Source organism: Biomphalaria glabrata, chromosome 9 (genome assembly GCF_947242115.1).
Source record: "Biomphalaria glabrata chromosome 9, xgBioGlab47.1, whole genome shotgun sequence".
NCBI classification, from domain to species: Eukaryota; Metazoa; Mollusca; class Gastropoda; family Planorbidae; genus Biomphalaria; species Biomphalaria glabrata.
The window spans coordinates 40,319,657-40,332,300 of record NC_074719.1 but is presented as its reverse complement, the minus strand read 5'-3'; the positions used below and the strand labels follow the sequence as shown (position 1 = coordinate 40,332,300).

Below are 12,644 nucleotides of genomic sequence, written 5' to 3'. Positions count from 1 at the left end.
TTGACCCCACGATGACCTGCTGACCACTGTCAAAAAAAACGTAAACTCAAACTCTATGGCCACATAACCAGGTCCTCAGAGTTAGGAAAGACATTCCTACAGGGAACAGTACCAGGAAGAAGAAGAAGACGATGACAGAGAAAGCGATGGGAAGACATCAAAGAATGAGTAGGCCTGTCAGTGAATAAAATTCTATCCAATGCAAAGGGCAGAGAGGAATGGAGAAAGACTGTTGACAGTTCTTGTGTGGTGCCCCTAAGCTTCAGCAGACTAAGGAATAGGGGGAAAAAAGAGAGATTTAGAAATATATATGTATAGATAAGTAGATAGATAGATAGATAGATAGATAAGTAGATAGATAGATAGATAGATAGATAGATAGATAGATAGATAGATAGATAGATAGATAGACAGACAGACAGACAGACAGACAGACAGACAGATAGATAAGTAGATAGATAGATAGGTAGATAGATAGATAGATAGATAGATAGATAGATAGATAGATAGATAGATAGATAGATAAGTAGATAGATAGATAGATAGATAGACAGACAGACAGGCAGACAGACAGACAGATAGATAGATAGATAGATAGATAGATAGATAGATAGATAGATAGATAGATAGATAGATAAGTAGATAGATAGATAGATAGATAGATAGATAGATAGATAGATAGATAGATAGATAGATAGATAGATAGATAGATAGATAGATAGATCGATAGACACAGACAGACAGATAGATAGATAGATAGATAGATAGATAGATAGATAAGTAGATAGATAGATAGATAGATAGATAGATAGATAGATAGATAGACAGACAGACAGACAGATAGATAGATAGATAGATAGATAGATAGATAGATAGATAGACAGACAGACAGACAGACAGACAGACAGACAGACAGATAGATAGATAGATAGATAGATAGATAGATAGATAGATAGATAGATAGATAGATAGATAGACAGACAGACAGACAGACAGATAGATAGATAGATAGATAGATAGATAGATAGATAGATAGATAGATAGATAGATAGATAGACCAATGCGTCATATCGTGAATTAATGGCAAACAATATGTCTACTATTCTTTCTTTCAGACCTTATCTTGAGCAGGACTATAAACATAGCCGCAAGTCTCGACTTGTAAATACTCGCACTAAAGTGACCAGATTTTTTTAGGCCGTCAGCAGAGATAAGAAAACCACTTCTTTATTTCAAAAAAAAATAAAGAATGAAAGACTCACAGTAAAGTGGGCCCTCTTGTCATGCGATAGAACTACTAAGTGTTGGCGGCGATAATCAGGTAAACAGATCGATAATGTGTAAGTTTGAACCTGCGTGTAGAACCTGTGTTACTAGCATTGAACTTTTCATGGATATCGCCTAACAAAGTTCTCATGTGACAGCTGAAAGATTTACTGCCCAAGGAAAGTATTATTAATTGCTTTTGTTCATTATATGTATATATAGTGCATTTTTGTGACGGTAAGCACCGGTACGGCGTTTCGGCACCTTTTTCAATGTGGGGAAATAATTATTACTTTTCTTAATTTTAACGTTTATTATATATTTATTAGTAGTTAAAAGTTAGGCAATCCACCATTGAGTACCGGCACCTATTATTTTACAAAAAAGCAATGTATATATATACATATATAATATAATAATAATAATAGTATATATATATGTATATTACAGAGCTATGTGTGAGCCGAATGCTGTAAAACAATGACACCATTAGTCAAAGAGCTCCTCCTTGTCAACAGATTGCATGTCTATCTGGCACATTATTTCACTCTGACCAGTTGGCAGTTCCCATTGTCTAGCTCAAGTCTTAGCACTTTAGGAAGTAAGTTTATTCTTAGAAAAGGATTACAAGAAGGTTTCGTTTTTACAAAATTCATATCAATTCTGTCTGTCTGCCTGTCTGTCAGGTAACACGTTTTTTTTTTCTCCCCACTTCCCATTTTCAGATCAAGTTAAAACTTTTCATAACTATTCATTGTTCATAACAAAAATATGAATTAAATAGAACATAAATATCAACCAGTCATTAGTTATTTAACCCTTAAAACGCGTGTGGTAGTTTAGCCTCTAAACATCAGAATTGTAATTCCATTTTGTTTGCACTGACTGTAAAACAGCTCAGCACTTTAAGGGTTAAGTAGAGGAATATATATAATGACTGTAAACGGGTTGCCTGTGTCTATTCAATGTCTTTTTTTTTATTTTTAAATTATTTTTTAAAAATAGATTTTACTTTTTCACAAATTCGTTTTCACTAATCTGCACTGATTGTGCGATTACCCTATGCTAGGGATATCTATCAATTAAACCAGTGATTCCCAAAATACGCCCGCGGGCCACATTAGGCCCGCGAATTGGTTCCATCCGGCCCGCCGAAATGTCGGCACAAAGTGTAGAAAATCCGCTACTTCCCACCTCCTAAAGAAAAGGTTGAAAAATGTCTCTTTACCTACGTTAGGGGCCTCAATTTTTCTCCGATTGATTGTTATCATGACCTTTAACATTTGTGCGTTTATGAAATTGGACTCTTCATGTAGAATTTATCCCCCCCCCCCCCCCGAAAAAAGTGAAAGAACCTTTACTATTTGGTAGAACATGATAATAAGCTAATATATTTGAGTTGTAAATAAAGTGTGGCTTTTTTTTTTTTTAAAAGAAACGCATATAAACGGCATTATAAAACAAATTTGACGTCTTTCGAATAAAAAGATTGTTAAACAAAGTTTAGAGATTGGAAAATTAATGTTAATATTTACCAAAAAGAGACAAGGCCAGCTACATTGTTGCTCATATTTTTAGTAGAGAAATGAAACCGTTTTCTGACGCATGAAAAAAAAAAAACTATCCCATTAATGAATGTAAGTGCTAGATCCACAGGTTTATAATCAAATAGTTTCAGGTCGATTTCATTTCGTTTTTGTACCTTTCCTATCATGTTGCCCGCGACACCAGTGTCGGAAATTAAAATGGCCCACAGGTCGATTTATGTTGGGCATCACTGAATTAAACAATAGTGTCATCTAGAACTTAGTCCAACGTTTGTACATGTAACAAGAAACGTACGTTTTTTTCCCCCTCTATTATATAAATGTAAAAAAACAGAGCAGAGAAATGTAAGATTTACTGTTACATACATTTCAGGCATTGCAAACTGTGACAACACGTCTGTAACGAAAGAGTTTGCCGAGGGTGAGGCCATACAGTTCTGCTGTACGCTTGCACCTGCACAATGCAACATGATGACTATTAACGACACTCTATTCGTTGCGCCCTTTGACTGCAGCCGTAATGTTCCGGAGCATCAGGAAAGGTTGAATACGTGTTCCGTGAAGTTTAATAAACTCAATGCGACCATCTCTGACACTGGGTTTTATAAATGTTGCAACAGAATGTCCCCCAATGTGCCAGCATTGTCAGTTGTGAAGCTGTATGTAATCAGTAAGTCACTTTTTGTGTAATCTATTCTGTCAAGGACAAAATGGTGAAGCTCTTCAATTCTAGAATTTCTTATGTTCGCATCCGAATCAGAAACCCCATTAGTAACGAACCGTACTGAGAATTACTTCCTTAGAGCACGGAAGAGGAAGCGGGCAGTGAGTTGTAAGGTCGCCCTATCCCCGTACAAGGACAGACCTTTTGCCGCACATGGACCAGTATTCTCTTTCTTAATTACTTGTCCCAATCGTCCCTCACGCAGAGCTCGGCATTCATAAAGAATATGCTCTATTGTCTCGTCGTCCTCGACGCAGTGGCGGCACCATGTGTCGTAGTTCGAATCCAGCTGAAAGCTAAGCTTTAATGACGTCCAGAAGTCCAATCGATTGACATGGATGATGCTGACGGCCGTTGACTTGTAGCACGAAACTGCTGGTTGACAACTAAGCCACTGTAGGCGTATTAAAATTTAGCTTATAACACTTGAACTAACTTGAATAGCTTCATCCTGAGCAAAACTAAAAATAACTTTTATTACAATATAGACGAATTTAATTGGAGAGAAAATGAAATTGACTATTATTTTAAAAGAAATTAGCTCACTATTAAAACACGTCTGTACACTCAGGCATCCTGGAGTCGACTGGCGTACCCAAGTCAGCTTACGACAGTGCTGCATATCTTGCATCATTCACACTGCATAGCAACAACCAATCGGTAACTTCTCACCGTCACCATAGCAACACACACACACAAACACACACACAAACTCCATAACATTGAGTATCTTGGCTTTTCTTCAACATCAAGTTGGTTTGACTTTGTGCTAGCCACATGACATCCTTGTGAACTCTTGGCCACGTAGACAGCTGGTCTTCTGTATCTGCCTGAAGGACTAGATTGACTAGACATACATGATCTGAGATACATTTGACAAAACTTATATCAATTCACTCTGTCTGTCTGGTAAAAAAAGTACACTTTATTTCTCCCAGACTCATTCTCAGATCAAGTTGAAACTTCGAGCAATTATTCATTGTTATAGACAAGCCATGAATCAATCATTTTAGAAAAGTAACCAACTATTTAATTAATTAGTGGTAATTAATAATTTTGTTTGATAACAACAGTGGAAACTAATCCTTCAGTATTCAAAGATATGGCTAACTTTGTGGGTTTAGTTCCTTAAACAATTGTTAACGCCATTTCTCAATCACGCTTTCTCTGATCAAGTTGATACCTCAAACAAATATTTATTGCACCTAAAAAAACGTGAATGAATAAACAAAAAATACGAATAATTCAATTGTTTATTTGTAATTAATTAGTTCGTTCGATATCAAATAAGGAAACAACTAATCCAGATAAGCGATAGGATCATAGCATATAAAAAGCTAAAAGCATAAAATTTAGCTAAACAAAAACAATCGCACAGATTTATTATTGTTAGTCTAACAAAGTATGAATCAATAAAACGAAATAGTCAATTAATTATTTGTAATTTTTTTGTAATTTGATATCGAGTAAGAGAAATAACTTGTTCATTATTTGTATAGTTTTAAGGGTGGAGCTCTTCCGCTTTAGATAAGCTTTGTTGTTGATATATAATTAAAAAAAAATATTGTGCTTGTTAACCTCTCAACTTTCCTGGTCGATACAATAGGTAGCTCTGTTTTAATGAGGAAAAGCAAACATCTAATGCACGTTAAGTATTGACATCATCAGGTCAAAGGTCACTCTTACATTTTACAAGATACACATTGATATATTCCCAAAGTCAAACTAACTTTCATTTTTAAGAATCTGCTACGTTCGAATGATAGGAGTTTGATTTCTGGTATAGGCTAAGATATTTATGCTGCATTTACACCTTAAACCGAGGGCCAGGCTTTAATAAGGCCTATGTAAGGTCCAGCCAGATACAAACAGCAAGCATTTTCTAAAGCAGGGGTTCTCAACCTGTGGGTCGTGACCCCTTGAGGGGTCGATTGACGAGTCGTCAGGGGTCGCCTAAGACCATCGAAAATATGGATTGTATTTTGTCTATTCTTCTATATCTGTATGTGTGTGTGTGGGGGGGGGGGGTCGCGCATAGTGGGGGGATAGTAAAAAGGGGTCGCCGAGCTAAAAAGGTTGAGAACCGCTGCTCTAAAGCATCTAGTCTCTGTGTTGGCGATTCAATCTCCTACTTTCTTTGTCGAACATATTTGGGATATTACTTTAGAGTTACGATTATTATATACTAACCCAAATATCACGACGGCGGTGGATAGCGGTTGGAGGGATTCGAACTCTGGACATTTGAGACGACAGTCCAGAACCCATACCACGCGACCAGGCAGCCATCCACTTGTGTAAAGATATAAGAAAGGGAAACATTTTTTTTTCTAGCTATTCTACTTTATAAAGGTCGTTACTAAAGTTGTAAATTTTCTTTCAGACAAACCTAAGCCTCCAGTAATTGTGGACTTCATTTGCTCGGACCAGATGGACATTGAGGTGTGGCTGGACACAGTTGAACTAGATGAGACTTGGACGGATTCATACAACATCACAATACTCGAGTTTGTATACCCAAATGTTACTATGTATCTAACACAATGTAAACAGGGAGATAACGTGAGACACAAAGTCCTACAATTGTTTTTTATACGTTGTTATTTTGTACACGCTATTTCTCCCGCTTTCCACTCTTGGATCAAGTTTAAACTTTAAACTATTATTTATTCTCATTAACAAAACATGCATCAATAATAAAAAATTACCAATTTAATAATTAATTAGTGGTATTTAATATATTTTTTTTATAAAAAAGAGAAATAAATCTTACAGTATTGAGAATGTGGTTGTAAATGTGCAGTTCTTTCCTTTCAAAAGCGTTAACCTATTTGTATATTTTATTTGCTCTAAATTTAGTAACAGTCCATTTGCTTGCAACATAGCAACAGTCTCTGTGATTGTCCTTTAGTAATAGTCTGAATGTTTTTAATTGAGTAACAGTCTTAATGCATAATTTAATTTTTTGACTGTGTAACTTTTTTCTTCACTCTGTGCTAAGTAGGTCAAGAGGCAATCAAACACTATGTAGCACTACCTGCACAGACGCACCCGAGCCAAGAATGAGGACATGCTTCTGTCAAGGCTCCGGGAGTTCTCTCCCCAGCTTCAGGAATGTCACCCTTGTGGTTGAAGTCTCGAGATCATTCCAGAGAGTCCAGACTGAGACAGAGCTGAACCTTGCACAGCATAGTAAGGCTTTTCAATGTCATAACTGGCGGAATAGAATTTGAGAATGGTTTCGCTCTTTCAAAAAATATAATTTTTCTTTTAGGCATTTTTGACGTTTATTAAGAGTTGAAGATTTTTACATTTTAGGCAAAAAACAACTCCCGGAGGGGATGGCTGAAACCCGGGACCATTAGGCAACAGTCGTGGGTGCATGTAATAGGTCTCGTGAGATATTTGCCCTTTGCAGGTTTTTATTAGAGATGGGAATCGAACCCAACTTTTAAAGTTCGGGTTCGGTTCGGTCAGATTTAAGTTCGAGTTCGGTTCGGTTCGATGACGAGTATAGTTCGGGTTCGGTTCGGTTCGGTCAGGTCTAAAGTTCGGGTTCGGCTCGGTTCGATGCTATGAAATTATGTAATAGCAAAATTAAGTTATAAGGTTTAATGCAATTTATTAGTTAAAACTTTTTTATTTGAATTTTTACATAAAACAAATACTTTGCAATATATAATAGGCCTATGGGCAATACTTTTTCCAAAATAATGTTGCCTAAATACATTTAAAGCGTTGTAAAAATTTCTTAATGGAGATAGAAATGCAGATGCGGCAGGTTTTCGCTCAAGTCGGCAAGTGGTTTAATTCAGGGCGTGACTCGGCGCTAAGCGAATTTTTTAAAAAGGCTAATATCGTTGTGCTTTCTTTCAGAAAACACTTTTCATCATAATAAAAAAAAGTCGAGGGCCATATTAAATCTAATAATAAAGAGGCAGACCTGGCCAATAGAATTATGCAAGGGACATTCTAGGTAGGCCTACATATTGCGCACGTACTTCTATAATGGGCGTGATCTTTTTAAAGAAATATTCTTCGTGTAAAGACGTCTCTATCGAGGATTTTTTTTCACACATAAGTCGTCACTATTATAAATTGCAATATACGGAAGAAATTCGACTATTCTGAGACCAAAAAAATGCAGAAGAATCACACTAGCGGAGATGTTTTAAAATGTTTTCTTCAAAACGCAGTCTTCAGTTGACAAGGTCTTATTAGAAGATAAAATGACATCTCCACTTAATATATTTTAATTTTTAAACATCTAATTATACTAATATTCAGATAAGTTACACTAAAAATAAAACTTTTTTTTTCGATGCCCCCTCTCTTTGTTAGTTGGTCGTTGGTTTGTCGCTTACAAACAGCTAGTACAATTGAACCAATATAGGCGTTTTATATTTTTACCGGTAAGGATAGTATAGGTGGACTTCTTATGGTCCGACAGTTATTCTGGGCAGGGCACGTATCCCGTATGGGAGACGAACGTATGCCAAAGGCAGTCTGTTTGTTTTGGTGAGCTAAAAGGTGGTCGACGTTACAGAGGCGCACTGGCGGATCCAGGGGGGGGGGGCGGTAGGGGCGATCGCCCCCCCACTCGGCCGACCCCCCCCCCCCCCTTCGACTAATTTTAGTATAGAATTCACACAATTTGTATACGAATTCATTACTTATGTTAATAATATATACTAATTATTTATAGTTCAACCTATTTTTAGATTATTTCGCCCCCCCTCTAGTATGTTGGCCGATTTGTAGGGGTCGGGAGGGGGCGATGGTATCAATCCCGCCCCCCCCCCCTAAACTTTCGAGTGGGGGGGGGGCGGTCTAATTTCTTTGTAGAAATCACAGCTTGCTAACAGAATCAATTAAATATTTATGTGATTAAAACTTGTTATTGATATTTTAACCGATCTTTGTATTATGTCGTTCCCTGTTTGCCAATTTATCTCTACTGCCCTTCCCACCTAAACCTTTTGAGGGGGGGGGGCGGTCCTACTTTAATGGAGAAATCATAGTTTGTGAACAAAATTAGTTGAATTAATATATAGATTTATATTATGTCGCTCGCCTTCTGGTATCTTAGCCGTTTCGGTGATGTTGGGGGGGGGGGGGGGGAAATTGCATGTACTGCCCTCCCCACTCTAGCCCTCTGAGTGGGGGGGGGCGGTCCTATTTTTATGGAGAATCATAGTTTGTGAACAAAATTAGTTGAATATCTATATAATATAAACTACGTATTGATATGTGAACCCATTGTATATTATGTCGCACCACACTCTAATCTCAAATTTTATCATTAGTAAATTTAAATGAAAAAGGGTTGTACCAGGTGGGAGGGGCGATTCATGCAATGGCCATTCCCCCATCGGACAAACCAATACTTTTTCTTTTTGTATTACAGTTAAGAAATTACAAAACAAAAACATCTGTCACTAATATAATTTATATATACTGTAAATTAAATTCTTATATCGAGTCGCCCCACCCCTATTCTTTAATGCCAAATGCAATTTTTAGCAGAAATTATTAAAGGAGCGAGGATTAATCGTTTTCACTCTACCGCCCCTCCCATTTCCAGACAGAGTTTATGTAATTTCACATGAATTTATCATAATTATTTTAAGAAAGAATTTGCATTCAAAAAATTTGAATTCAAACGAAATTTTTCAGTATAAGAGTCACGATTGAGATGAGTTCTAAACCCAAATCGTTTTTTCATAGTTGCTTTTTTCTAACCTTTACTCAATCTGATATTTTTCTAGTTAAATAAATTTGGGACTATAACTCACAATTTATACTTTGATTTTATTGAATATTATTTATCGAATATTTTTTTTTCGGCGGAGATCCTCATCTTATCTTTTCAAGGAACAAATCGGATTTTTTGCAATGTATTAAGGGGCTATAAATTCATATTAGAATATTTTTCAAGTACAAAATTATTCAAAAGGTCCTTTTTTAATTGTATGAATAATGAGTTTTAGGTCAGGAGAATACGTTTCTTCTGTGAAGTATGCTAGAAAACTCTTTTGGCGGCGGGGCTTCGCCCCGAACTCCATTGATGAATAATGAACTGTAGATGTCAGGAGAATGCGTTACTGCAATGAAGAATGCAACAAAACGCTTTTTGCTGCGGGGCTTCGCCCCGAACTCCATTGATGAATAATTAGCTGTAGATGTCAGGAGAATGCGTTTCTACAGTTAAGAATGCAAGAAAACGCTTTTGGCGGCGGGGTTTCGCCCCGAACCCCACTTGAAAAACTTATAGCGCTGCCCCAGTTGTTTTGTTTTTCACCAAAGGTTGAGAAATGCTACTTTTGAAAAATTCTCATATATATATATATATATATATATATATATATATATATATATATATATATATATATATATATATATATATATATATATATATATATATATATATATATACGCACGTTTATGCATAGGGTTAGGGTTTACTGGGCATTAGGGTTAGGGTTTGGAAAAAAATCGCCCCCCCACTCAAAAGTTCTGGATCCGCCAGTGCAGAGGCGAACCACGAAAACGCTTCAAAGACCAACTTAGGCGTCAACTTTGCTTAGCTGACATAGAAGAGAGCACCTGGTTGCACTGGCGGATCCAGAACTTTGGAGTTGGGGGGGCGATTTTTTTCCAAACCCTAACCCTAACGCCCAGTAAACCCTAACCCTATGCATAAACGTGCGTACAGCATATATATCTATATCTATATCCATCTCTCTCTCTCTCACTCTCTATCTCTCTCTCTCTCTCTATATATATATATATATATATATATATATATATATATATTCGATATATGAGAATGAAATAAGACTGTTTCTCAATCTTCGGCGAAAAAAACAGAAAAAAAACAGTCTTTCTCTTGCAAGCTTGGGGGTCTGGGAGAGCGCTTTAAGCTTCTTCAGTGGGGTTCGGGGCTAAGCCCCGACGCCCAAAAGCGTTTTCTTGCATTTTTCTCTGCAGAAACGCATTCTTCTGACATCTACAGCTCATTATTTATCAGTGGGGTTCGGGGCGAAGCCCCGACGCCAAAAGCGTTTTCTTGCATTATTCACGGCTGAAACGCATTCTCCTGACATCTACAACTCATTATTTATCAGTGGGATTCGGGGCGAAGCCCCGACGCCAAAAGCGTTTTCTTGCATTATTCACGGCTGAAACGCATTCTCCTGACATCTACAGCTCATTACCTATTAGTGGTGTTCGGGGCGAAGCCCCGACGCCAAAAGCGTTTTCTTGCATTATTCACGGCTGAAACGCATTCTCCTGACATCTACAGCTTATTATTTATCAGTGGGATTCGGGGCAAAGCCCCGACGCCAAAAGCGTTTTCTTGCATTATTCACGGCTGAAACGCATTCTCCTGACATGTACAGCTCATTACCTATTAGTGGTGTTCGTAGCGAAGCCCCGACGCCAAAAGCGTTTTCTTGCATTATTCACGGCTGAAACGCATTCTCCTGACATCTACAGCTCATTATTTATCAGTGGGATTCGGGGCAAAGCCCCGACGCCAAAAGCGTTTTCTTGCATTATTCACGGCTGAAACGCATTCTCCTGACATGTACAGCTCATTACCTATTAGTGGTGTTCGGGGCGAAGCCCCGACGCCAAAAGCGTTGTTTTGCATTTTTCACTGCAGAAACGCATCCTCCTGACATCTACAGCTCATTATTTATCAGTGGGATTCGGGGCGAAGCCCGGACGCCAAAAGCGTTTTCTTGTTTTTTTCACGGCTGAAACGCATTCTTATCACATCTACAGCTCATTATTTATTAGTGGGGTTCGGGGCAAAGCCCCGACTCCAAAAGCGTTTTCTTGCATTATTCACTGCAAAAACGCATTCTCCTGACATCTACAGTTCATTATTTATCTGTGGGATTCGGGGCGAAGCCCCGACGCCAAAAGCGTTTTCTTGCATTTTTCACGGCTGAAACGCATTCTTCTGACATCTTACAGCTCATTATGTATTAGTGGGGTTCGGTTCGCCCCTATCCAAAAGCGTTTTCTTGCATTCTTCACTGCAGAAACGCATTCTCCTGACATCTACAGCTTATTATTCACCAGTGAGGTTCGGGGCGAAGCCACGACGGTGAAAGCGTTTTCTGGCATTCTTCACTGCAGTAACGCATTCTTTTGACCTACAGCTCATTATTCATTCTATTATAAAGTGCCTTTTGAATAATGAGAAAAATATTCTAATATGAATTTATAGTCACTTAATACATTGCAAATAAAACCGATTTGTTCTTTGAAAAGATAAGATACCCCACATATTTAGATTAAGGTTTTCAGGATCGCCGCCGAAAAAAAAATAATTCGATAAATAATATTCAATAAAATTCTAGCATAAATTGTGAGTTATAGTCCTAAATTTATTTAACTAGAAAAATATGAGATAGAGTAAAGGTTGGAAAAAGTCGACTAGGAAAAGATTATCTGGCTTTTGAACTCATCTCAACCGTGACTGTTATATTGAAAAATTTCGTTTCAATTATAACTTTTCCAAAGCAAAGTCTTTCTTAAAATAGTTATGATAAATTCATGTGAAATTACACAAACTCTGTCTGGAAAGGGGAAGGGCGGTAAAATGAAAACGATTAATCCTCGCTCCTTTTTATAATTTCTACTAATGATTGCATTTTGCATTAAAGAATAGGGGTTGGGCGACTCGATATAAGAATTTACTTTATAGCATATATAAATTATTAGTGACAGATTTTTTAAATTTTGTAATTTCTTACTATATTACAAAAAGAAAAAGTATTGATTTGTCCGATGGGGGGAAGGGGATTGCATGTATCGCACTTCCACCTGTTTATATTATATAGATATTCGACTAATTTTGTTCACATACTATGATTTATCCATAAAAGTAGGACCGCCCCCCCCCCCACTCAAAGGGTTTAGATGGGAAGGGCAGTGGAGGTATTCGCTCCTCCCCTTCCAATCGGCCAACAGGTGAACGACATAATATAAAGACCGGTTAAAATACCAATAACAAGTTTTAATCATATATATATATCTAATTGATTCTATTAGAAAGCTGTGATTTCTACAAATAAATAAGACCGCCCCCC

General features: G+C 37.3%; 1 protein-coding gene across 2 annotated transcripts in view; it reads left to right on the top strand.

Moving 5' to 3' along the window:
* Positions 1 to 12,644, top strand: part of LOC106075307 (uncharacterized) — a 46,031-nt gene that overhangs the window by 1,436 nt on the left and 31,951 nt on the right. Inside the window, exons 2-6 of one of the 2 annotated variants that reach the window (XM_056042008.1) lie at positions 1,116 to 1,321; positions 1,717 to 1,867; positions 3,187 to 3,483; positions 5,921 to 6,044; positions 6,542 to 6,729. In XM_056042008.1, the coding sequence (XP_055897983.1) occupies positions 1,747 to 1,867; positions 3,187 to 3,483; positions 5,921 to 6,044; positions 6,542 to 6,729 (730 nt within the window). In that variant the 5' untranslated portion in view covers positions 1,116 to 1,321; positions 1,717 to 1,746. Of the gene's footprint in view, positions 1 to 1,115; positions 1,322 to 1,716; positions 1,868 to 3,186; positions 3,484 to 5,920; positions 6,045 to 6,538; positions 6,730 to 12,644 lie in introns of both variants that reach the window. The other variant, XM_056042007.1, reaches the window with a different exon arrangement.